Genomic DNA, 27667 nt, shown 5'->3' with positions numbered 1-27667 from the left:
AGAGAAGAAAATACCTATTTTGAGAAAGAGTATTAAAAACCTGAAGGCAGTAGCCTTCCTTTCTCTTAACTCTGGTTTCAACTGGATGTTTTCAAATACCATTAATCATTGCAGCTTGGTTCAGTAATTTATATGTAAATATGCATTTTCAAACTTTGTATTTTTTTTTCTCCCATTACTGTTTAACAGGGTCCGAAGGAAGCTAGCTCTGTGTCATGTTGGATGTGAATGCAGGGACCTTGGTGAACACCTGGTAGAAACATCTGCTGTGCACTATTGTAATGGACATGTGACATTTTAACCTTGCATTGTATATTTTCTTGTAAATAACATAAAATTTAAGTTCTAAAAAAAATCTCTTTATGCAATAAAGACATTAAAATTTAATACCAATTACAAGTTAATATATCTGTACTTTTTATTTGAAATCTTTTTTAGCTGTTATCAGTAAAAGTCAAATTTCCCCCAAATCTCTGTGTGTGAAATTACAGGATGACACACAATAAGACAGCTGGGAGATCAGCCAATGTGTGCTTTGCTAAAAGAGCAATTACAGTTGTCCTCCTTAAAGGGTATATAGAAAAATTGTTTGGAAGTTATAGAATGCTCCCATGAAGTTATTTTTAACTGTCTTAACAAATCTTACTAATTTTTTTAAAACAAAATTACATGATTGAATCTGTTGCATACAAATAATCTCAGAACTATCTTTGGCCTCCATGCTTTCCGTGAGCATGGAAAACCATGTGTGTAATTCAGTTTATTTAATATCTGACCTTCAAATCTAAAGCACTCTTAAAATAATAATGGGTGTGAAGAGTGGTTTTGACTTTTACCTTAGCTTTTATTTTTCTGAAATTTCTTATCTGGGTTTGTCAGGTTTTTTTTCTGACATCCTCTTTACAGGCTTAGGAAAGAGGATGTGAGTCTGTTCATAGCATTTTTAAAAAATGTATTAGTATAAAAATGTGTGGAAGATTTTTCCTGTAAATCTTAATTTGTTGGCCCAGCCTTTATAAAAGAGACTTTGAAAAGGACTTTTCATGTGTGGATTTTTAACAAGTTTTACTCGCAGAACAATACAGAGATATTTTAATAGGCATTCCTCAATTTTTCTTTTCAGACAACAACCATTTTCTCCTTTTTTACAAACAAACCAATCTAATGCTATATTAGTGTTCTTTGTCAATACAATTTGCATTATTTAGCTGTATTACTCTTGCATACCTTTTCCTTCTGTTTGTCAAAAGAAGGTAAAAGCGTTATTTCTCTCCAGATATGACAAAGGAGTTGTTATAACTCCTTAAATTTGGCATGCAGGCACAGCTCGGTCCATAAGTGCACTCTCTGTTACTGGTTTTGTGTTGATTTGGGAAGACCATTCTGTAAATTAATAACTTTAGGGACTGGTACTGACAAAGCATCAATGCCACGTTATAACTAGTAGTGTGTCAAGGTCAGTTGTTGTTTGTCTCCCTGTTCTAACACAGCTTACCTAATGCAGCTGTGTAGTCCATATCTTTTCATGCGCAACTCTTGAATTTATGTGGAAGCTAATGAGGTCTTAAAAATTAAGCATACTGATATTTTAATGCACTTTCTCCTTGAAATCTGCAGGTGCAGTCAATTTAAGAGGCAAGTAGCTTTGGTCCGTAAAAGACTATAGTGCGCTTTCCAGAAAAACAAAGCAGACTTATTTAAAACACTGATAATCAGTTTAATACAGCAGTAAACAGCAAGGAAACATGTTGATGTCAAAATTCCAAATGTGAACAATCTTAGAAAAATAATCATCGTTTGCACTCATTTGTAAGCAGTCACTTCTTGATAAAGTGTCAGGAATGTACACTTAGCATTTAATCTGATTTCTGATTTTATATTCATTAGCCTATCTCTTACAACTGTGTATTTTTTAAACACAGCCCTCCCATAGAAGAGACAGGCTTTTGAGTTGTGATCACAATTACCATAAAGCCAGGTTATGCTGTAAAGAGCCCCATTACTGGGCTACTGCCAAAGGATGCCACAGTGCTGCAGGAGTCAATGTGTGTATCTGACATTCTCTCTGAACACTGATACAGAGTAATGGTCAGCAGTCCTGTGCTTTGGTCTTTGGAAAAAGGTGTAAAATTGAGCATATTTCTATGAAACATTATCATAGATTGTGTTCTCACTCTAGATGCAGTCCCCAGTGAAGTATATATACTCAATTTGTTAACATTTACCAAAATCAAGTCAAGCTTTCATTGCATCCTTTATTAATGGAAAATGTTAAGTGAGATGCTGCATCTTCAAAAGTAAAATGGAAAAACTTTTTTTAATTGCTTGTAAATGGACCTCATGCTTTTAATGACACTGAGTTTAATCCAGCTCTTACAGGCATTGGTGCATGTATGATAAATATGACTGGAAGCAATGTAGAATTATTAGATTGAAAGCTTCAACCCTGAGTGGAGATCAAAGAAAGGTATATGCATCTATAATAAATCCATTTCTAGAAGCTTGTTTACATTACTGGAATCAGATTCTTAATCAACTCATTATCTCAAGCAGCTTTTAAAAGAGTTTTAAAAAATAAAAATATCCCATTTCGGCGAGTGGTTGTTTCGTGATGGAACATTAGTATTCACTGGAACTTTGCTTCTTGAAACCTCAGACTGAATTACGGGTACCTGCTGATCCCAACGAAGAGAAGTCATGAATTCCGCCTACTCGTTCTGCACCGTGTGCTTCAATGACTCTACCAGATTAAAGCCAACTGCTTGTGCTGTTTACTGTTGACATGCAGAAACCTAAACACTCATTCATTTTAAGGTGTAAGACAAGAGAACAGTTCTCTTTCCCTTCATCAGCATCATCTCTCCTCCTGCCTTCCTCCAAATGAAAACATAGTGAGCAAAAATCAAGTATGCAAGAACGTTACAGTGAACAATACAGAAATCAGGGTAAGACTTGCTTCAATAAGACTGCCAGAAGAAAACTTTATTCGACCTTCAACTGCTGGGTAAACTCTCTTCATTCTCTGGAGGTAATGGGAAACAACCTCAATATCAGGTTCACCTAAACAAACAAACAAACAAAACTGTTCTCTCCAGCAGCCTAGCTGTTAACCAAAATTTGAGAACCTGTCTAAAATTGCAGTTTTAGCTCAAGTTTTAAAGCAAACTATTTTCTACAGTTTGCCATGCTGAATCAGTATACACCAAGACAGGGCAAGGTTGGGGAGAATTTTCTTGTGCATGGATAAACATCTGTGGTGGTTTGTAGCCAGAATTTTTGGTATGAATGCTGAATTTCTAAGTTTGCATGCAGCTATAGCAGATCTTAAGACAGCATTGTAAAACACTTCCTTTCTGCTTCCCTAGTGCAGCATCTGATGGCACCCTGCGTGCTGCTGCCTGTGGAACTCGTGAGAGTCCCGCTGCTTTCGGAGGGGCAGGCTAATTCCCACAGAGCAAGTCGGCATCTTTCCCCTTGGCCTCTGTGTTGCTCGCCTGAGCTGCATGTCCTTTAGTAGTAGAGGTGACAATTCTGTCTTTGCAAATACTTCTGTACAGTGGAAATTTAAGGTCTGAAGAAAATATCACCTTTCCTTTTGATGCATTGTTCAGTAATGAGTACAAGTGCAAGGCAGTACACATAGTATGTACTCTCTATTGTGTGGTCTTGGCTTTTTTCTGGTTTAGCATGATCTCAGAACTGCTCTCTAAGTAGTGCTGAATTGATAAGGCTCAGTTTCTCTTTGAAACGCTTATGATTTATGTGAAAAAATAAACTGTAACTGTAACTGTAGCCAGTTACTGGCTACAACCAAAACTACCAATCCAGAGCAGTCAGACTGGAAGCAAATTGAATCTATCCGGTAAAAGCAAGAAGTCTGAGACTTATACTATAGAAAGATCTTTTAACTTTTAGGAATTGTTTGTCTGCTACCCTGTTGGTGCCCATACTTACCTTTACTGTATCCCAGATTTTTGTCTTTCAGCATATGATAGCCATCTCCTCCAAATAACATATAGGACGGAAGAGTCACATTGTATATTTCATCCATCTGGAGTGGGACGTAGGCTGGGACTCGGCAGGCTGTGCAAATCACTTCTAAACTAACAACTCTGCTTCCTGGGTCTCTGGAGAGATCATAGACCACGTGGATGCCTACAAAAATACACGTTTGAATGCCACTTCATGCAGTGCCTATTGAACATACAGGGCTAGAAGCAGCATCCTCCATCATCTTCAGCTGATTCTTTACATTAGCTTCTGTGACTGAGAGGTTGTATTGTTCTGAATTACACCAGTTAATGCCTTATCTTCCTTGCATGCCACTCAACTATGCAAGAAAATTCATGAGATAGATGAGAGAATTGCTGAAGCACTGTCCTACCTCAGTTACTTATCTGATCGTCTGTTCTCATCGCTACTCCACAGAAGAAAATTACGACTCATGGGATTAGCATACTGCAAGATAAAAATACCTTCCCTTATTTCTGTAGTCATATGCTTTCTCATTCCCCTGGCTTGTTGGCAGACATGGCTTCTTTTAAAGCCAGCCAGCCACCCTAACTTAGCAGCTATTATGGATAATAAGTACTGTCCTGAAAAAAGAAAGCCAAGCCAGGGCTGAAAGTTGTAGTTTCTACTCCCTGTAGGAGAAGTAACGTTTCTAGCTGTGAGCCTTCCTCAGTCAAAGCCTGGGGAGACCTAGGCCCCCCAGAACAGCATTGCCAAGAATTTGCTGATCAAGAAGCCACTAAAGCTCATCCAAAGCACAGAGGGTCTTCCAGCCCTGGTGCTCTGCCTGCTCTGGATCTTCTGTCCTGAACCCTTTCCAGAGCTATCAGTTATCTTCTTTTTCTGTGAGAAGGCAGCAAGCAAAGGGGCTCCTGCTGCTTTACCTTAGTGGTAACTTACTGGTGAAAGTGCGAGATGTGGGTTGTGTCCTTGGCACGTGGGGGTTCTAAATCACATGGTGGGAGTAATGCCCCCATCACCAGGCTACGTGGGGGGAGAGGCACGGAGGGGGGAAAAATCCGTCAGCCCCTGCTGTTGAAGTTTAGCTTTTCTGCTAAATAAACAATAAAATCTGCACTGCATCACAGACCAGGAATAAATGTGACTGTAACCTAGCACACATCTGGATAAATATATGGGGAGCTGCAATGCGTGTTTTTAATACAAACTGTTCATCCCTAAAATATTTAGAAATTCACTGGAGCAATTCCATAGCCCACCTGGACTAACTCCAAAACTGTCAGCAATCATTAGACAATGGCACAAAATGATTTTGATAAACTGAAATTTGGCGACAATTGGCAGAGACATCCAGTCTGGGGTTTCAGGTAGGCTGCCAGTCAAGAACTGAAAACAGGAGTTTGTTGTACCTATTACTGTGTTAACAGCTATACTCAATTATATCTTCCTGTAGTTAATTGACGTGTTAAACTGCTGCCTTTACAGATTACTGAACTAAATGGGAATCCTGTCTCTGCTGAAGGGAACAGCGATGGCCTGTGTTCTGCAGTGGCTCAATTAAGCATACACAAGATAAACAGTGTTAGTTAGCTGGCACATGTGAGGCACAGGGCTCGGATGTATGGCGAATTTGATTTCTATTCTTAAAGAGGCTTCCAGGTGTAATACAAACAAGGCCAACAGAAGGGATGGCTTGTTTGGAAAACCAAGAAGAGGAAGGAAGAAAACGTACCTCCAACCTGCAGCAGCTCTCCGCTTCCTTCTCCATATCTGTGCACACTGTGCTCAAAAGCCTCTTTCAGAGTGGAGCCTTTTACCCTTACCAAATCAAAACGACCTCCAAATGGCAAAACAGACAGCAAATCTTCCACAGTAATGCTACCTGGGAGAATGAGACTTTATTTACTTCTTTCTTTTTTTTTTAAGTTTACAAAATCATTTTATGTTCATTTAACAATATGTTTTTGACAAGGAACATGGCAAATACAATTTAAGAAAATGAGGGCCAGTAGAGGTGAGAATCACATATATTGTCCCAATCAAAGAAACTGCATCTTTATCATCCAGCAAGTATCAAGGCCAATAAATCTGTAACTGTGTGTATTGCTATTCAAATAACTCTATTAGAAGAGTTTACAAAGATGAAGAAACTTAGCTATTCTTACTAAAAGTCAGGCAATTTTTCCAATTGCTTAAGATTTACTCACATAGTCCTACAGAAAGATTTAGCTAAACTGAAAAAGGTGTTTGTTTTCAGGTTTCATTTATGTGGCATCAGGAAAATAAAAACTGTAAAACCTTAGCACTGAGAAAAAACCAGAACTTACTTATTCTACAGCAGACTACAGAAGGCTCCCAGCAACCATACTGGATGACCCTCTATAGTAGGAGGTGAAGAATATCCACTGTCTTTCTTTTTGTTCCAGGGCAGTAAGGAGAGAGAGAAATTATAAAAAGCATTGTGTACAAACAATGCTAGTAACTTCTATTAATGTCAGCCTGAGTGCAGTTGTGTTCCAATGATGGATAACCATTTCAAAAAGTTTGAAATCACTTCCAAACACTGTGCAAATCCCATCAAAACAAGCCCATACCTAACACTGTTCAGGCTTGCATGATAACTTGATTCTTCCTTCTTGATAACGTTGTCATTCAACTTGTAATTTTACATACCATTAGTGGTCTGTTCATCAATGGGTGACCGTATCCCACCTCCATTCAGGATGCACATTGAAACATGGTTCCATGACTTTTTATCTGGACGTCCGATATTCTCATAAAGCTACCAAAGGAGAATGTTTAAACTGATTTTTAATCTTCACTTAGTCTATGCTCTGGAAATTTACACCCAATACAATCTGAGACTGAAGAGACAGAAACGTTTTATATCTTCTTTGACATTACCTTCAGCCCCACTGTAAAACACTTAATTATTAAAAAACCACAAGGCAAAACCCATTAAAATAAGTAAGTATTTTGCTTTTTTAAACTTTTAACAAGAAAAAAATTTGCCTTTTTCTGTAAGGAACTCTTGGACTCTCCCATAGTCTGCATGTATATAACATGACCAGGGCAGGCCAGCTGAACAAAGGAAGGATGATTTTTTTTGATTCCAGCGATTGTGATAAAGACAAATGATTTGAACATATTTGGAGAATTGAGAAGTGAAAAGGACCTTAAATATAGCTGTATGTTAAAAACATGTAGGGGAATGTACAAATAAATCTAGCCCTTGTTTTATGTTTCAGGGAATTAAGATTTTTCAGCTTCTCTGAGATTGTTTTTTACTATTTCAAATGGTCTTGGCAAACTAGGAAGATGTAGAAGAGTGGAGGAACAGGAAACAGGCATGCGTGATCAGACCCAAAAGTCTACTCTGCACAGCGTCTTGTCTCCAACAGTGGCAAGACTCTGACAAAATGCAAGGACAAGACAATATTTGCTAATGGCGTTCTAAGCAGTAAAGAAAATGGAGACCAGGGATTTACTCAGTTGCATAGGGATGATAATCCTACAGTGTTAATCCTCAGAAATAACTAAGTAGAACAGGAAAAGGCTGAGAAAAGAAACAAGGATAATGGAAGGGAGGGATAGGTTTCCGTACAGGAATGACTACGATTATGACTCTTCAGTCTCACAAAGAAAGGAATACAGGAAGGACACGACAGAAGTCTATAAAATCAAGAAGGGCATGTGGAGGCTGGGTGGGAATCAGTGTGTTTTGTCATTTCAAGAAGGGTAAAAAAACTAAGAAAGATTCAGAGGGGTGACAAAGATCAGCAAAGACAGAGAAAAGCTTCTGAATGTAGAAAGATTATGTAGGCTCAGACTGTCTGACCTGGTAAAGAGACAATGGAAGGAAAATATTTGAGAATCATGAGTGTGTGAAGAGGGTGGACAGGGACCAAGTGTTCCAGTGCAAGAACTACTCCTTGGCCTCCAGCGGGCATCCAGCCAGTGGGCAAGAGGCTGCACACAGACAAAAGACCAAGGTCTCTGCAGGACGTGCAGGCTAGCGGTGGAATGCCCTTCCACCGGCTGTCGTTAAGGCTGAAGGCAGTCAAGAGGAGATGGGGCAAGTTCAGGGAAGAGAAGTTCCAGTGGGAGCTAGTAAATACCAAGACACCACTGCTGGCTTGGGAAGTCCCTGAGCCACAAGCTGGTAGGAGATAGGGCCAGATTTGGGTACAGCATCTCTATAGGCTTGTCCATTGTTCCCTCACCGTTCCCCCTCAGTCACTCTTGGAGACAAGACGTTGGGATGGATGGTCCTGTCATCTGTTCCAGTTTGGTCACTTCTCTGCTGCACCCCTATGCTAAGTGTTTGTGGCCTCTGACTTGTAGCTAGACGTGTAAACGCTTTGTGGCTCCAGCTGAGTGATCAAAGTTATTCCCTATGGCCAGATCCATGAGATATTCTTAAGTTCATAACTCATAATCAATGAATGGATTGCAACTCTCCAGTCCTGAGCAGAGGCAGTTTGAAACAAGAGCTCACACAGTGCTATTAGCAATTTCACAGCCTTTTCACGTCCGAGTTCCTTTAAAGTCCTTTGTAAAAATGCCATCTGGGTCTGTCAACCTTTTATTCGGAGATTTTGGGCTACTCTTGGAGAAGGATCTCCGAACTAAATGGTCTTCTGTTTTGACCCAGTACAACCTTTCAATCAATCTATCTTCTATGTTTTGCAATGTCTGCATTTTCCAGGACAACTCTAAATATGAAAGTCTGTGGAACAGGCAGGTCTGTTTTTTACCTTCATAGCCCTGAATGCATGGCAGTGGACAGGAAAGCAAGTGTCGAACTTGCAAGGCAAAGAACGTGAAGGGTAATCCATATATCTACTGATGACTGCAGGTGGTTGTCTAGAGACATCAATTTAACTAAAGTAGAATTTGACCTCCCAAGACAATGTATAGCAAGAAAATCTACAGACTTCTGAAAGATTACACTTACTTTCTTTAAGCTTGAAAAGTGCCAAAACATTTGATCACATTTTTCAAATAAAAATATTAAAAAGTCTAGCAGGAAAAAAAAGCAAGGTGCTGCAATTTTAGTAGAACTGTATGCAGAATACCCAAATCTTAATCTAATTTGGAAATTATCCCATGAACTAAGAATTACTTTAAGGATTACAATAAAAGGAATCACATGGATTGGATAAATAGCCTTGCAGACATATCTAAATGAAAACTCATGATTATTAATTGGCTCCTGTCCGCAATGCCGTGGGACATTTATGGCAATGCTCATTTTCTGGAAACAGTCACATTAGTGAACATTTTTCCCTGGAGCACCCAAAGGAAATGATACCACTGTGGGACAGTAAAACAATCAAAACCAGCTAGTTTAAGAACTGGAAGTGACTTCTCATAAAGAGACCTTCTGGTGTTATGTGACTGTTAAAGCCTAGTGATACCTGTCAGGATGCAGCAGGGGCCAGTGCCTCCCTCTGGGCTGGGGGTTTTTACCTCTTCTGTGCCCAGCCTTGTGTATGGCCTTTCCCCCTCGTTTGCTTCAGCTGGCACCTTCCGGGCTCTTCAAGGGGACAATTCGTATCAGTAACTTGGCAGGAAACTACCCAGATTTTTTTTTTCCTGGCTTAGTGCATTAAAAAGTGACAGCAGAGCCCAGTGAGTAATGACAGGGCAGAAGGCAAATGCTGTGAGCAGGGGGCTGACAGCAGGGCAGGAGAGGGGCAGGAGAGCCGAGCTCTCCTCCTTGCTTGAGAAATGGGCTCTTAGATCAGACTGCCATGTCTCTTAAAACTGCAGCCTCAGAGCCAGCTGTGAACAAGCTGTTCTCTATAGGAGGATATACACAAAGAACAAACCACTCCTTACTCTACACGGGAAGATTCATTATAGCCTTGCTTCTATCAGATCTTTCTAGGAGCGTGCTAGATGTTACGGTGTTGGAAAGCAGCACAGAACCTGTGCGCTGATAGTTTGGAGCCTGGGAGCATTTAATCTGATAGCTCTGGAGTAACACTTAGATTTGATTGCCACCTGTGGTGGCAACGTCTTACCACAGCATCACAAAGCAAATTTCCCATGTTACATTCTTGGAAACGGCACGCTTGGCTTGTACCGTTCAGGTAAACGCTAGTTTTTCCAATCTCTTTGGAATAATTGCCCAGGTTTTTCCTCCATTTTTCCACTTCTTCTTTAATGTGCTCATCTATAAAGTAGTACAGAAGTGTAAAATAAGCATCACACGTATCTCATATTAGTGACACTTCAGTGAATACAAAGCTTAGGAAAAAACCCTGTTCTTCATGATTCTAAAATTTTACACTTTCCCTAAAGGCTCTTCAAGCAACACGACATCTACACTCACTTCCAAAAAAGCCTGGAAAGGGAGCAGGCAGGACAGGACAATGAAGTGAACAAGCTATTCCTGTTAGGCAATGCTATCTCTTCTATAACACTTAAAAATATTTTTACCCAGTCCTATTCTCTCTGACCACTGACCGATGGGGTTTGTAGCACCTACCTTGACAGGTGAGAGAATTTTTAATATGCAAGTGAGCTTGGTCTTTATTTGACATAGTATTTTTTTTTCTATTTATAGCTTCCTCCCCTTTAACGTAGTGCTAAAAGGAATACTAGCTCTAATATCAACATCAAGGAATAAACCCTTTATAGAAATTAATTCTCTATGTATATCTTTCTGCCAGGTGCAAATCTAATTCTTTCAGGGAAAAAAACCAGATACAAAGATACTTGTACATACAGACAGATAATGTCACAAATGTTTTATATCAGCTATTCGTTTTAAGCAATTTGCCATGTAACTGTCAGCAACATAATTTGTAAAATGAGAGCACCTATGTATCTGAACTTTTACTCTTCCTGATGTCGGAGAGAGAATGTAAAGTCTCTTTACATCATCTCATTACATAAACAGATCACTAAGAATAACTTAGTAAATAAGAGTATCTATGAACAAGTCATTTTTAAGGGATTTATTTTATAAAGACTCTGGTAGAACCTAGAAAGTGTGATAAAACCTCAGAGCTTCATGCAGCAAACACTAGACAAGAAGCAAAGACTAGAGAACCAACCACGGGTAATTACAGGGCTGATGAAAAACAGGTAACAGAGCTCAGACAGAGCTACAAACAGAAAGCAACAGAAGGACTCTCCTCCTCCCAGTTCTTTAAATGTCTCAGAGCTGAAACACTGAACACACTCAGCATTGAAAACAGGAAGACGTGGGGTTTATGTATTATATTTGCACATTGCCAGAGTATTCAAATTTTTTTCTGGAACATTTCCACTTTCCTATATTGCCCTAAACTCTGTTCTGAAGAACCCACCCTCGGCAAAAGAGTTTAAATTAGTCCTCATAATCTTTTAAATCATAATTACAAGGCTAGCTAAATTGGCTGTGCTAAATGGTAAGGTAGTGTACCACCGGAGTTCCTACAAATGGACTTTCAGTGATTTTAAATGGACAAAAACGTACACTGAATTTGTACATATTCAAAGGCCACTGTTCAGAAAGAGAAATAGAGGCAAATGGGTACAATTGTAACACAACCCTACACAGAAGAGAACTGCAAGCTCAGGAAGAAAGCTTAATTCTTCTTCAACATTGTACTGTGTATTTAACGTAATAACACTTGAATTGTAGTAGAGTGCTGCAGGCAAATTCAAATGTCTAGTCCACATACCTTCAGGAACACTGCTGTCCAGCAGAATGGGGTTTCCAACTGCTTCAACTACATTTCCTTCCTTGTCAAATGTAACATTTAAGTAACCAAGATATTTTCCATAAGCATAAGCTTGTACAACTGGCACCTTCCTCCCATCATCTGAGTCAACCATGAATGGATACGGGCCAGCTGGCTGTTCAGTAGAGGGTGGGTTGCCTGCATGAAACAAACATGTAAAGCAGGTCTTCAGCTCACATGACCTTCAAGGAATTATTAGAATGACATTTCAAATGTTTCTCAGCCTTAAAAAAACCAAATAGGATATTAAGCAGAAACAACAATGAAAGTATTGGACGACAAGCACACATTTGATTGTTCAGTTATGTTATTTCATATGAGACAATGTTGTTTTCAGGACATGAGCTATAATAACTGCCACAGTGTTTTTTAAGTTGTGACAGCACACTCCTCCATGACATCATGTCACAATAGTAACAAAAGAACTTTTCATTCCAATTATTTCAATCTAAACCTCTCAGTAATTAATGCACACACACACCAGCCTCTGGCTGAAAAGTTTATTGTTAAGCCTTCACACTACATTATTCTGCATCAGATAGAAAATGAGAATGTTAGTAAAACATACATAGGACTTCTTGATATGAAAAAGTCTAATATATTTTTATTGATAATATGCAGTTGGAATACCTACAAGCAGTTCTGTGAATTTGTGCATACGCTCAACCGATTTTTTTTACTACACCAAACAGTCTCCAAAATTTCCGACAGGCTGCAAACCCTCTGCAGAAGGAAACTTCATTAGCATTAGAGTTATGTGGTCATGGTTTTAAAACTCTTATCAACCTGCAAAGTTTGAAGAGTGATTAGATGTAGGACTTGGAAACAGACAGATTAAAGCAAGGCATTTACAGAGAAAAGAGATCTCAGCTCAATTGGCATAGGCTACCACAGGATTTAGAAACCACACAGGGGAGGAAAGTGGCAAAGAAAACTACGCAGCACAGCTCTTGTCTCAAGGCCACCAGCCTTCTCCCTGTATCTCTTTGATAATATTATCCGAGTAGTATCACTCCCTCCTGTTATTCCCGTCAGTATTTCTACCCCACTGTCAGCCAAGACCAAGGTCGGGCAGCTCTGAGAGGCACCACGTGCTGCGCGGCAGGCCCCACTGCACAGCCCTGCCAAAGCCCGCTGCTCGCTCCTGTCCCAAGGCCAGCAGCATTTCCCACCCATGTGTCGGTGAGAGCTGGGGCGCCAGCAGGACGGGAGCATGGGGAAGCAGGCACAGAGGACACTAATCTGGAGGAAAGCAGGCTTTTCACTTCCACTGCTCACAGAACAACTGGTTTCCTTCCATTTAAAGTTGTTTACCTAATATGAAATCCTGGGATAAGCAGCATGACAAATGTTCCTCGTACAATTCCAACATTATTCCTATTTATCTCTGATCCCTCCTCCTACTCCAGGGAGAATAGCTGTAACAAACTACAAGCTGAAAAAAATTTACCAGAGAACTAGTTTTTCTACTTTCAGCCTAGCTGACAGAGTTGGTTTCTTGGTGGTGCATCTTCACTATTCGATATTTATTGTGGGAAGAATTTAAGAAATCCTGTAGTTAATGAGAACACTGCAGTATTTATGCATGCAAAAGTGGCTTTGGGTTTTTTGGAACTGAAAAAGGAATCAGTTTTGATCTCTTGTCCTTGTGTAGTCCTCAAATAAACAGAGCATTAGCAAGAGAAAGTCATGCCTTCTGGTCATCATTTTAGTTTACATGAGCTGCACACGGTTAAGTGCTTGTCCAGAGCCTTATTCATTTCTTGCTTTCAAAGAAATACTTTGTGATACTGATACTTCTTGCAGGATTAATTATCACTATGACATTCTTCCATTGTAAGACAAATGTGTTCCTTCCGAAATGAAAAGACTTTTCAGGGCATCTTATCGCCAAAGAAAACAGCATTAGAATTCACGCATGCATCTCAGTCAAATTGTGAGATGCTGTTTCATTACAAATGCACAAATTCACACCGGGTAACTGAAGAACCTGTAACACTTTCCTATTTTCTCACCTTGTTTTAGCCAACACACTACATTCTCAGAACATCCTTTCTGATGAAAACCAGAAATTAAAATGCTCTAGCCTAAAATTACCACTAGTGTTTGAATCACTTCTACAAACCCAAAGCACACCTGAACAAGTCAAGACAACATTTGCCACATAATCTGTGGAGAAACTGGAGATTTGCAAATGTGTTAGAGACAGATAGGTTGGACTAGTCCAAGATTAGGCCCTTATATTAAGATATCTCTATGGAGGTGCCTGAATGGGCAGTATGTCCCTCAACTCCCATGACAGCCAGAGATTCAGCTGACCAGGTGGTATGTCTCCACTTAGACCGAGCTGAAACATTCTCCCAAATTCTGCTGCCATTTATTAATTACATCTCTTGATTTAAATGAGAGCTTATATGTACACATAGACACACACGTGCAGACATTTAAAATTAGATGTTTTACTCTGCAGTCAAATCACTTCCAGAGATGTGGCTATTTCATTGCAAATGTTGGCTGACGGCTCTGACTCAAGTGCACTCATGGTGCTCCTGGACAGACTAGCAAGTGCTTCTCACCACTTGGAATAAAAATTATAGACTCAGACCACATTCTGTGAAAAAACATATTTTGACTAGATAAGTGGATACATATTTTTTGGTGTAGCTCCCCCAGATATTTCTTCTTATTTTTTATTTTTTCTCACCTCTCCAGTGTTAATAAAAAAGTAAGAGAGACATGTTTTATCAAAACAGTACAGCCTTTGGAAAAGGGACCAGAACCCACTCCCAGCTGAGGTCATTAACCTGAAGGCTGCAGAGTCCCATCCTCTGTGCTCTCTCTGGCCTTGTGGATCTAGAACAGCTTCAAATGGGGAGAGATGGAACAGCTTGACCTAGTCAAGTCTGACAGCGGGGTACTCCCTGGGATGACAAGAGATGTGCATGTGAACTCCTACAGATCTAGACAGGATATGAACTCAGATATCCCAACTCCCGGAGCACCTCAGATCGCGATTTCAAAGCGTGAACAGTGGCACCGCTTTGCAGCACACCAATAAGGCATTTTGACGACTACGGCTACACAGGCATTGACTAACGAGCCTGTGCGTAAGAATCTGGATTCCACTGTGTAAACCCACGATGAATGCACACTTTGAATACTGTGTGCATCCTTGGTTTTCCCATCTCAAAACCAATTCAGTAAAACTGCTGAAAAATGCCACCCATGAGCAGCAGGCTGCACACAGACAAAAGACCAAGGTCTCTGCAGGACATGCAGGTCAGTGGTGGAATGCCCTGCCACCGGCTGTCGTTAAGGCTGAAGGCAGTCAAGAGGAGATGGGGCAAGTTCAGGGAAGAGAAGTTCCAGTGGGAGCTAGTAAATACCAAGACACCACTGCTGGCTTGGGAAGTCCCTGAGCCACAAGCTGGTAGGAGATAGGGCCAGATTTGAGTACAGCATCTCTATAGGCTTGTCCATTCTTCCCTCACCGTTCCCCCTCAGTCGCTCTTGGAGACAAGACGTTGGGATGGATGGTCCTGTCATCTGTTCCAGTTTGGTCACTTCTCTGCTGCACCCCTATGCTAAGTGTTTGTGGCCTCTGACTTGTAGCTAGACGTGTAAACGCTTTGTGGCTCCAGCTGAGTGATCAAAGTTATTCCCTACGGCCAAATTCAAGAGATATTCCAAACTGTTTAATGTATAAATGTAGCTATGTGATTGTTTCTCTTTAACAAGTGGGACAGTAAAAGGTGAGAACCTGGATGAGACAAAAAAGGCATGAGAAAGTGAGAGGAGATGAGCAGGGAGAGAAGAGCATGAAATGGACAGTGATTAAATTCCTAGGGTACATGGTGCTACCCCTGTGACTAGGGCACAAGGGAAATTTCACTGAAAATTACAGAAAGTTCCTGTTATAGTCTCAACCAGTTAATGAAGTTTCTGCTAAATTTAATGAGCTATCTTTGGTGGTTTAAAAAAACCAAGCCTTTCTTTTACTTGTGTCCTTACACACTGGCACAGGGAAGGCAGCAGCACTGGAGAAGCTGCTGATGGCAGGTTTTGCCTAAAGTAGCATTGCTGCGGAAGAACTCAGATCAACAGTGTCTATCTCTGGAATGATGTCTACCTCTAGGGAAAAGAAGAATAAAGTCAGAGATTAAAAGAGGGACTGAAAAAGAGGAAACTTGGGAAAAGTTTTTTAATGGCAGGGCTAATGGAGACCTACGAATACAGAATTAGATTCTACAGAAAATCAACATCTGTATCACTTTTGAAGTCTTATATGATTCATTTTTTTTTGGTTAAGTCACACACAAGTTTAAATGTAAACATCTTATTTACTCCTTTATATGTGTGAGCTTGAAACAGGTACAATATACCCGGTAGTAATTTACCAGTATTACTACCTTTATTCCTCTGTCCTGCTTTGTACAGATCACCTTGAACATCCACAGCATTAAGGAACCTTTCAGTGAGTTAGGGCACTTCTTGCTCACAGACTGTTTTAAATTAATTTCTTCCATGGTAGTTATGGATAGGTACCAGCTATGAATCTGGCCCAGTACAGCCAGAAGTAAACTGTATTTGTGAACGTTCTCCGAGTTTAAAGAGAAACAGTTTCAGCTTTGATTTAGAAGCAACACTTTAGTAAGAAGTAAAATACCTGTATAGAGAAATGTGTTTGTATGTCCTCCAATTACAACATCCACTCCTTTCACTTTCTGGGCAATATTTTTGTCCACAGAAAAACCAGAATGTCCTAGCGCAATTATTTTGTTCACTCCCATAGCAGTAAGTTCATTGACTTGTACTTGCAGTGCTTCAATTTCATCTTCAAAGATTATATCATCCCCTTAAAAATAAAAAACAAACATGAATGTATTTACAAAGTACATTACTAGTTTAAAAAAAAAGTAGTTGATATCAGATACTATTTTGTATAACTATCAGAACTTTGAATGTCAGTGGCTTTCAAATGCCCTTAGTTGGTTCAAACTCCTGATCTGATGTGGTCCAGTCTCTCAGGAGCACCTGTGTGCTTAGACTAATACAACATTCCTGCACTGAGCTGTATGTACTTGCCCATACTAAACAAGTTTGTAACTCCATAAAAAAATTCCAGTGACACCAACTGTGGGATCAAAAATTGAATGGCTTTTATTATTTAAGTAGAGAAAGGAAACTAAATATGTCAGTAAGTGTTTGAGTATAAACACTTGTATTGTACTATAAAGCTTTTTTTCTTCTCAAATTTTATTTCTTTAAGATCTTCTCCCGAGTTAAATCTCTCTCTTTTTACTCCACACTCATCTCATTCTTTCCTCCCCCGCCCCGAGGCTTTAAATAGCAGCTTCTTCAAAGTCCTGCACTAAACTCTGAATTGCCTTTTTACACAAATTATCTCACCTAATGTGAACCACTCTCAGTAATACCAATACAGCACAGCACACAATTGAGCTACCATCCTGAAACGAGAACATAAAGAACAGAAAGACTAGAATGGAGAAGCCTTTTCTGGACCACAATGTTGGGCAACTCACAATCTTTCTGCAAGGTTTCTGTGACTGCTGATATTATTCTAACGTGACAAACAGAAGAGCCCTAGACAAACATGCTCTTTTATCCTGGGCACAGTGTTTTGGGTTGTGCAAAACAACTCCCTATATAAGAGGCTAATTTATTTGACAAAATTTTAAGAATAGAGTTTAAGAACAGAGTCAACAAACTGTAATCCTAAACTTTCCGGTGAAGACAACCAAGTAACATTTCTACCAATTCCCCCTCTACCTAATTCCTCTCCTTCCTGCAGAGTTTTTTGATCAAACCATTTTGCAATATGCTTTTAAAGTCAAAAGATTTACATTATTTCATAATAAAGGGAGGAGTGAAACGAATTCACAATCCAGTGCAACATGTCTCAGGAAATGAAGAGGAAGCTGCTACAATGGAAGAGATAAAAGAGGGTTACATAAACTGGTTCACCACCACACCCATTGAATAGTTCTGTTACTGCCAGAGGGGATCTCTGTACTGCACATTGCAGAATGAATTGTGCACTGCATCCCCACATTTTCTTCCTGTGGACCTCTTCTTAGAATCAGAGAGTCATAAGTTAATTGAGGTTGGAAGGGACCTCCGGGGGCCATCTAGTCCAAAACCCACTCAAAGCAGGAACTCAAAGCCAGATGAGATTGCTCAGGGTCTTGTCCGAGCAAGCTGAAATTCCACAGACTCTCTGGGCAACCTGTTTCATGGCTTAACTGCTCTTACCGTGACAAATTTTTTCCTTACATCCTACCATAATTTCCTGTGGTACTACTTGAGCCCATTGTTTCTTGTCCTTTCTCTGTGCCCCTCTGGGAAGAGTCTGTCCCTGTCTTCTCTATAAACCCCCTGAAGACAATGGAAGACTGCACTTAGTTCCCCCTTAGCCTTCCTTCTCCAGGCTGAAGGAAGCTACCGGCTTCAGCCCCTCTTTGTACATCCCTATGCTTGACAGAAGCTGGGCCTGATGCAGAGCTACTCTCAAAAGGGGAAGTCCAAGAAATGCTCCTTGAGTGTAGGCCCTTCCCGTGCTCATCTCACCACCCATGGACCAGCTACAATGGCCATGCACACCACGGTCCAGGGACCAGTTCTATAAAAAAGTTCTCTAAATGAAGAGCAAGGGCAAGCCGCTGACTACCTGTGCTAGCACGCAGTTGCCTGCAGGCTAACTTCACCCATGGCATGCAGCCAGGTGGCCCATGATAACGAAGCTCTTCCCATCAACAGCAGCTCTGTTACACCGCTACACCACTGCAGCCTACAATGCACCATACACTGAAGACATATTATTATTAATCTTCAACCCACACTAAACCAAACAAACCTCACCCACCCAGCGACTGCCTGCTGCCCACCTCACCCTCAGAAAGGGATTCCTGCCTGGGGGCTGCAGGGGCTTCTTGCACCCCCTCTCCATGACCCAGCCGTGGCACCTCACACAGCTTCATATCCTAGTCATCTCAGCATTTGATCTAATTGAGCTGAAATGGGCCAAAAGGTTCAAAAGTTATACAGCAGGGGACTGTAAGAGCAATTACACAGTGCTCATTTCTCTAAGAAACCAGGCAAAAAGCTTAGCACTCAACTGCACATTTTTCAAAACAATCTGAACTGAAATAAAGTGGTTATTTAAGAGTTAGTTATTGCTCATGTCAGTATTTCAGTTCTCTTTCAAGGCCGTAAATTGATGTGACATCCCCTTCTCTTTTTAGATGGGGTAGAATTTCAGGTAAAACATCCAAACTGTGCTATAAATGAACGAGGAGAAAGAACTGGCAGCATGTTACAAATATTATGCAAGCTAGCCAGAATAAAGTGGAATAAATGGAATTTAAAATTCCATTTTAGAAAACTCTGCCAAATTGATAGTTTTAGTAAATATTTTGCTTCCTGTAGGGTTACAGAGTAAGCAGCTTTGGGTTTCCACCTTATATGAAAAGACAGTGGACAAAATGAGACTTATTATTTCACAGCACCAAATGTGTATGTAGCATCTCTGAGTACAGATAAAGACATTAACTATTTTGTGGGGTTTACAACATCACAGCAGAACTAAAGCAAGTGAGCTGGTACCATCAAACACTGGAAAGATGGCCTTGGGATTATCAGTGCAAAGCAAATCATAGACAACTCAGTCTATGTGCCAAGTTATGAACAACTCTTGCAGGACGTGGAAAAACTGGTTGGGCATTCAGCTGAGATAGCTGTATACAGCTGGAGAACTTTAGAAGAACTGCCAATTGGCTGTAATTTATAAATTGTGCTAAGAGTTCCCCATCCCTATGGTTTCCAAACAGTAACATTAACAGTACCTTCAGCAGAGATTAATTGTTCCTTCACAATGGAAACACTGAGATTTAAGGGCTTTATACTCTGCTCAAGCATGTTGATAGCTGTTTTAAGCAGACTATGAAAAGTACAAGTTGTAATTTTGCAATTGTGTGGAAGTTATTGAGATTTAACAATAGAAGAAATCACACTCAAAAGATTTCCGCGGAATGTAGTCCTGTAGGCATTCACATGTTTCAGCATTTTCAAGCTTCCTATTTGCCTTGAGAATGCCATAAGAGTGTACAGCATGCCAAAGCAATTGCTGCAGAGTCTGAGAAAACTGAATCATCTGAAGAAGTGTGTAGAGATAAGCAAGGTGCTGAATTTAAAATTCACAATGTATCTTATTCATTGAATTAAGGAATTAGGTTGATAATTATTTTGTCACCGACCCACGGTGCATGATTTTATCAGTCTGAAGGATTGCTAGGTCACAGGTGATACACAGTCACTGAGTTATATTAACATATCCTGAATTCACATTTTCAAAGCTTCCAAATGTTCCTCCACACACTGAGAAGGCAAAGTGGAAAATTATAAAAACTCTGATCACTATAAATGTTGCTGTTAGAATTTGCCCTGCTTGCTGCTCAATTACACTGTGGGATATACTTGGCTTAGGGCTGCTTCAGCTCCATCTATGAACCTAAGAAGCCTTCCCTTTTAACACTGTTTTTTCTAGTTGTGGTCTCTGTTATAACATCTTAGCATACTAAGGCATTCAGTATGATGTCTAGATGTTACTAGAAATGTACTTAAATGCTTCAGAGAATCATTCCAACACTATCTGGCTTTTCCTCTAGTACATTTATTTGCAAGACAGTTAATTTGATGACCTTACTGCACCAACACAGTTGTTTGGAAGAAGAGCTGAGATCTATTTTATTAATCCTTAATGAAGAACAATATTGGCCATCTGTCCATTTTTCAAACTTAGCATGATGTCAGATGATATCTACCCTCATGCCCTCAAGCACAGGTGAAATTCTATTGCCTACACAAAATACAGATCAATATACTTTTTCATTGGGGGAGAAAAAGAAAGGACTCCAAAACCACACCACTGTAAAATAGAAGTGAGATCCAGAAGTCTATTCTGACCTCAGATGCCCACTTCCTGATAGTTTAAACATGCAGCATAGGAATTAAAAAGCACAGAAAGAACAGCTTTATATTCTAATACTTCCTCAAAGTATTGAATATTCCTTTTCTCAAGAAAGCTATGCATTACTTTATTACTAAGCAATAGAAAGAGAAGTAATAATATGAAGTCCTTTTTCAACGTGGAAAATGTTTTAGGGCATCACTACTGCAAAAACCACGGAAGAAGGTCTGATTTTGTCAGAGGAGGGCTGAGCTTTGAGCAGGCAGTGACTCAGATCTCCTACAGCTGATTTAAATGTGTTTCTCATTCCCGTAGCCTATTTTATTTTACTAAAGAAAAACAAAACTCAACAAACCAAAACCCCTTAAATGTTGGAAAAAAATAGTCAGAAATTGAGAAGTCTTTTTCCTCATCAATTCTAATTTTACTCATGAATTAAGCAATTGTGGTAAAAGCTGAATGGGTGTTCCTTCTGTAGTCTAATTTCTAGAAATATTTGAGAGGCTAAAAACATCTTGGGCAACTTCTGCTTCAAAAACGCATATGAAGCTCTCCTTGCTTTTACTAGGGCTTGAGCAGGGAGGCATCCAAGAGCGAAATTTCAACACACAGAGAAATGTCTTGGTTTGAACACATTTCACTCTGGAGACAAGCTATATTCATGTTTTAACATTTGTTAAAATGGATAAATAACAATAAAATATATAAAAAAAAAAATTTAAAAACCCAATCAACAATAAAAACCCCATCCCCAGCTCTCCTGCAATCTCACTGACCTTCTTTTATTCTTAGATAATTCAGTGATGCTAAATAATTCAAGTCTGTATGAAAATGGCTTTTAATGTTAACAAGCCTTCTCCAGTTTAAAAATCAGGCAGTTACAAAGTTGAATAATACAAGTAAATACTGATAAAACAACAAACTTCTAATTTTTCAGCTGAAAACATTCATCTTTGGATTCAAACAAGTGGGCAAGTAATAAAATAGTAACAAAGGATATAAACTTATATACTAATGAAAACATACCTGGCTGTGAAAGAAAAGAAGTTTCCTTTGTAGTGTAGCCAACAATTCCTACTGATTCTGAGTCAAAATGTACTATTTTAAAAGGATTAACATATTTCATCATTTCGTTTGCTAATGGGGTTTTCCCCTTAATGTTTGCACTCAGGATTGTAAAATTAGCATTTTTAAGAAGAGGATCCAATAATCCGCTCACACCTTCATCAAACTCATGGTTCCCCAAAGCCTGTGAAATGCAAGAAGAAAATATAAGACCCTACCTCCAATATTCAGTCTAAATACTATCATAAATGGTATACAAGGTATGTTTGAGAAAACAAAGTCTATGTTCTAGGGAAGAAAACCCTATCTTGTCTAAACCAGCACATTCCTGTTTCTCACAAACACAGAAATGGTTTTTTTTTTTACGTTTAGGTTTTTGCTTTTCAGGCTCCCTTATATCAATACAGATGTGAAAGTCAAAATCTAAAACCTATCTAAATAAGTGTAATCATATACCAGATTAAAACCCACTGTTTTTTCATCCTGTAACTGCAGGAAAGAGGATTAACAATAACCACAAAGGAAAACATGTATTTTGTGTACAGAAAATACATTGTTTAAAAAAAATACTGAAGAATCTGTTAAATGACAATGACAATATTTGTTATCTTTAAACAAAACATGCATTTTAAGAGTGTGTGCTTGGACTATAGTTTTTTAAACATATTTAATTCACATTTGTAAGAGTTCTCGTGTGCTTTAACATGTAACAAGAAAATATAATTTTCTAGCCATCATCAGTATCATTACCTAGTGGAAGCCCTAACATTTATCAACTAGGGAGAATCTCCATAGACAGTTCATAGTAGGTGTGTGCGCACACATGCAGGTGTGTGCCTAACACTGTGAAGTGCTAAGACTATCACACAAAACGAGCAGCCCAGTTTATTTATTAGCAAGGTAATACCAACAAGATGAGAACGTTTAGTTGTTCTAAGTTGGTTAAGCAGACAAAAACGGACTTACCTTAAGGGACCATGGAAGTTTCTCCTACTCGCCCCTTTTTCATGCTCGGCCTAAGTTGCCACATGCCTGTACCTGCAAGTTTGGCAATAGCCAGCAAAACCTCCACAGACAGCAACTTTGCAGAAGCACAATATACATAAGAACCTTGTAGCATATTTAGGTGTTAATGAAGGAAAAGATATATCTACAGAAATGTGGTAATAGTGTAACTTGGTACATGGCAACTTGGTACAAGTTTTCAGGTGGCAACTGGAGCAAAGCATGAAAGGGGTGCTAAAGCCAATGGGCCAAAAGTGTGCCAAAAGTTCCAGACAAAAGTGTGCTCATAATTTCTTTCTGAAGATAAAGTGAGGAAAGTCACATACATCATCTAAAAAAAACTTATATACCTCTCTGGTTTACTTAGATAAACAACCCCTATGTGTTTGTTCCAACTTTTATTCCCCAAACAGATTACATTAACCCTGATCACTTTCCAACCCCAGCAAGACCATGAAACCACTACAGGCATGGAATCTCAGTATTTCAATCAACTGATGGGCAGTGTCATTCTTTCAGAAGAGACAAAGACTCCTGACTCCTCTAATCCCCACAGGCAGGTAGTCAATGGCCCTGTGAAAAATCAGGGTATCGGCAGTAACTTGCATTGGCAACCAACTGCTCCTTCTGACACTAGTGAGAACATTACTTACACTGCAGGAAAGAAGCCAAATTGTTTGCATGCTACTGCAGCACTTTTTCAAAAGAACCGAGAACTATCTTTAAGAAAATCCTGACTTGGGAAGACACAATGCACTCCAATTATATTCCATTTCAAACTGTATTCTAACTGCAGTCTAACTTGCTGTAAAAAATAATTAAAAAAATAATAACACTCTAAGGAGATGCTGCCTGATGTTCTGAAAAGACATCCATGGACTGGTACAGCATCTCAGAATGGTATCAAGCTATTTCCTTTTGGCTGATGCATATGCCTTCCATTCCTCCTAAATATGCAATTAAACCTCCCAAAAAAGGTCGAAAATGAAGTAAGAATTTGAATTGGATATAACTGCCATTAGCTTGTTGGGAAAGAATCCCCCAACCAACCACTTATGAAACATTGTTTCTCTTGGCTTTGTATCTTGCATTTGGATTACTTCATGTCCATTAGGTTAAAAGCTTTGATCAAAACTTTTCCCATGGTGTGGGTGGTTATAAAGTCTCTTGTTCACGAGAAATCACTGGTGGCTAATAATAGTTTTATTTTTGATGCAGCTCCTCCTTTTGGGAGGAGGATGTGGAGCGTTTGGGGTTCCTGTACTCTACCCAACTACCCTCATGTCCAGAGCTTCTTTCTAGGTCTCTGTACCTGTGCAATATCCTTTCACCAAATCTGAATCCACTGGCCAACATAAGTGTAAGTCACAAGGGGGAAAAAACAGAAATATTCGGGCACACAGCATGTGATCATATAATCCTCCTTTTCACAAGAAACCAGGCTAAAAATATTGCAAAATCAGGATACAAATTAACAGAAGGATGCAACTTAAAAATAAAATTAGAAGACTTCTATCACCCCTCCAATTACTGCCTTTGTGGTACTTAATTTGGATTTTGGTGTTAATTACACCAAAAAGCAAGGCTAGTGCCAAGAAAATTTGGAAGGCAATACCTAGCTAAACAGGAGAAAATAGGCTTCAGGTGATAACGGGCATAAATCAGAAAAGAGGAAACCTAAAAAAGGAAAAAGGAAATTTGTCCCATTCATGGAACAAACCTCTAACTCTGCCTGGCTGCCCTAAATCCTCCTATGGCTCCTGCCCCCACCCTATAACAACTTCTATGACTCACGTTCCCTCTTTCAGCTTGTTTGTAATCCTACTCCTGTATCTCACTTTTAACCAGTTCAGTAATCCCCACCTCTTCTGTTCGGAATGTGACTTCCCAAATTTTGCTTAAAGAAACACTAGCTCACCTTCTGCAGTGTGGCTCTTACCTTGCTCCCTGTGCCCACCCCCGGCCACCATCCCCACTGCATGGCCCCCATGGTCCATGGACAGAAGAACCAAAAAGGATGCCCAACATTAGGCATCTGTCCTCAGGCTCTCGGCTAGCAGAGAAAAGTGCTAAAAACTCTGTAGCTTCTCAGTCTATCCTATCCCCTTCTATCCACTGACAATATTCCAATTATAATATGCAGCACCTCCACAGAGAGCAAGTGGCTGACTACTTCACATAAGGCATTAGCATCCAATACAAGCCTCTGGCTATCCAGTATGGTGTGGAATCATTTTTTAATCTTATTCTGACGAAAAAGCTCATGGGATCTCCTAAACAGTCAGCAGTTGCTTCCTACATAACGTGTTTCTGAAACTGAGCACTAGTTCAACATTGCTGATTTTGCCTGAAAGAATTTCGTCCTGTGATATGATCACAAGAAATGACAGCCAGCAGTAAGCTTTGGGAAGAAAGGTAGGAAAAAACACCTCGAGCTATTCCTGCACTGCAGAACCCCAAAGTGCTCCCTAGATCTCAGTGAGGGTGAGTCCTGAATGCACACACTCCTCCCTGTCACCATCGGGAGGAAAAACCCTGTTAATGTTAGTTTTATGGTTAGGAAACCATTCATTAGGCCATGTGAACGGGGAGCAGTATCCTTCACAGACCTGTCTGTCTGGTATGAAGTGTGTTTAGCCTAGGAGAGTGTACTAGGGCATCCCTTTCCCTTCTGTAGCAGCTCTGAGGCAGAGGGAAAGAAACGGATGAAGCCATTTTTACCTGGGAAAGGAAAGTGCAGTCCTTTCCAGAGAAGGCTAAAAAGATGAAGACAGAGGATGTGATATGCACTGAAGATTTGCCCCTCAAGCTGTCAATTGGGATGAAATAAACACCCAGTCACTCTCAAACAGCACTCACCCTCAAACATAACTTTAATCTCTCTCCTCCCTTCTGGGGTTGTACGCAAGCAAAATAAGGCATGATAATTCTTTATATATTAACAGGCTGTTGCCCTGAGACAAAAGAGTGAAGGACATGGAGTGACATCCCCCAATATCAGTCTCAAATTCTACTTTCCTCTCAGCACTCAGACGACCAAAAGAGACAGAATAAAGGTGCGGGACTGGCACAGTCTCAGAGAGCTCCCTCAGAGATGATGCCGTTACAGTCCCTGGGCCAGTCACACACAGCCCCTTACACCCCACCATGACCACAGCTCTGGTGGGACTGGACACGCCCAGGGTGGGACTGATGAAAACCAAAAATCCTTGCCCTCCGAAACAGCGCTGCCAACATGCGCCACCTGTCCCTTCCCGCAGGACTGAAGCCAGCGGCGCAGGCTGCGAGCCTCGGCCGAGCTTAGTCCCTCCATCGCAGGGCAGGCTCCTTGCCCAGCTTTTGCTGGGCTCGCTTCCATGCCTCTGCCTACCCCTCCCCAACAGAGCCCGTCCAGCCCCCTGCCTGCCTCAAGCCCCTGCCTCTCCCGAAGGGAGCTCTTCCACCGCATCACTGTCTTTTCCTCTGTGCAGCCTTGGCTCCCGGTCCTTGGCTGCCCGTGGGGCTGCCAGCTCACGACTTTATTCGGCCGGGTGCCTGTCACCTATCCCATTGCTTCTCTTCTCCTTGCTTACCTCCCGGCCGCCTTCGACCACGGTTTTAGCCTAACCTACAGCCTTCTCTGATGCAATGCTACGCGCTCCAAAGGCGGCAATGCAAAAGAAACGGCAGCAGGGGAGGAAAGCGAGGAATAGCCCCAGCACCCGAGGTGGGGAGCGGGGGGTGGGAGCCCCCCGCCGCGCCGCTCGCCACCCGCCCCCGGCCCGCTTTACCATGGCATCGTAGCGCAGGAGGTTCATGAAGTGCACCGCCTCCCGGCCCTTGAAGTGGGAGAACCACACCGTGCCCTGGTACTGGTCCCCGGCGTCCAGCAGCAGCACGTTGCGGTGCGCGGCCCGCTCCGCCGCCACCCGCGCCGCCCTCCGCGCCACGCCGCCGAAGCAGCCCGCTGCCACCGCCTCCGCGCCCGCGCACCTCCGCGTCCCCGCGCCCTGCGCCTCCACCCGCCCGTGCACGTCGTTGGTGTGCAGCAGGGTCAGCCGCAGCTCCGCCGCCGCGCACAGCACCGCCGCCGCCGCGCACAGCCACAGCGCGCCCGCCCGCCCCGCCATGCCGCGGAGGGGGGGGGGCTCCGCGCCGCTCCGCGGTACCGGGAGAGGGGGTGGCTGCGGGAAGGGAGGAGGGACGGCGAGCGCCGCGGCGGGGCGGGGAGGGGAGCGGAGCGGAGCGGGCGAGCCAGCCGCCGGGCAACCCGCGCAAGGCTGCCCCGGGGAGCCTCTGGCCGCCAAGCCGCCCGCAGCGAGGGCCCTCGCCGCCCGTCGGGCGCGGAAGCCGCAGGTGCTCCGTGTCTGCCGGGCGGGGGCGGGGGCGAGGGCTCGGCGGGGGCGATCGCCCGGGCGCTTTTCGCCGGCGCCCCTGGCCGACAGCGCTGGCCGCCGGTCCTCGGGGCTCTCCGAGCCCCAGCTCTCCCCCCCTCGTCCCGTCCTTCCCCAGGGCACAGCTGCCGCCGGGTTGCAGACGGGCCTTCAGGCGGCTGCAGGAGGTCAAACGAGATGAAAATTGAGCCAGCAGCGAAAGGACAAACTCCAATGCTTACAGGAAGCCTTGGTGAATGTTTACTACGCTGAAAGGAGTTCCAAACCTTCACATGAAAATGTTTGTTTTAAGGGTTCCACTCAACCTCTCTCCTCCTCTTTCTCCAAATACGCTTAAAATAAAGAGTGCTATCTCAGCCCTTGGAAGAGTTACACTACTTTAAGAGCTGATTTAATTATAGCTCTAGTGTTTTTAGCGTAGATCCATGAACCGCTTTCAAGATTTTCCTTCCGTGGTTAAATGCTAAGCTTTTAGTAGCAGTTTGGCATATGCGCGCTGAGGGGAAAACCCGCCAATGCCTTAAATA

At 41.5% G+C, this 27667-nt stretch overlaps 2 protein-coding genes across 5 annotated transcripts in view; one reads left to right on the top strand and one right to left on the bottom strand.

Annotated features, from left to right (window-relative positions):
• The window catches only part of SNX14 (sorting nexin 14), a 57687-nt gene extending 57283 nt beyond the window's left edge, over positions 1 to 404 (top strand). For all 4 annotated transcript variants that reach the window (XM_069804802.1, XM_069804800.1, XM_069804801.1 and 1 more), the window contains one exon: positions 190 to 404. In XM_069804802.1, the coding sequence (XP_069660903.1) occupies positions 190 to 228 (39 nt within the window). In that variant the 3' untranslated portion in view covers positions 229 to 404. The remainder of the gene's footprint in view (positions 1 to 189) is intronic.
• On the bottom strand, positions 401 to 27223 carry NT5E (5'-nucleotidase ecto). The gene is made up of 9 exons (XM_069804803.1): positions 26538 to 27223; positions 21724 to 21946; positions 16378 to 16566; positions 11652 to 11849; positions 10002 to 10153; positions 6646 to 6754; positions 5705 to 5854; positions 3955 to 4155; positions 401 to 3060 (listed from the first exon to the last, which is right to left on the bottom strand). The coding sequence occupies exons 1-9, from the start codon at positions 26874 to 26876 to the stop codon at positions 2903 to 2905; spliced, it is 1719 nt and encodes a 572-aa protein (XP_069660904.1). The 5' UTR covers positions 26877 to 27223; the 3' UTR covers positions 401 to 2902.
• Between the last annotated feature and the right edge of the window lie 444 nt (positions 27224 to 27667).

This window comes from Haliaeetus albicilla, chromosome 17, assembly GCF_947461875.1.
Source record: "Haliaeetus albicilla chromosome 17, bHalAlb1.1, whole genome shotgun sequence".
Lineage (NCBI taxonomy): Eukaryota > Metazoa > Chordata > Aves > Accipitriformes > Accipitridae > Haliaeetus > Haliaeetus albicilla.
The sequence above is the reverse complement of the archived record's forward strand: the minus strand, read 5'-3'. Positions and strand labels throughout refer to the sequence as shown.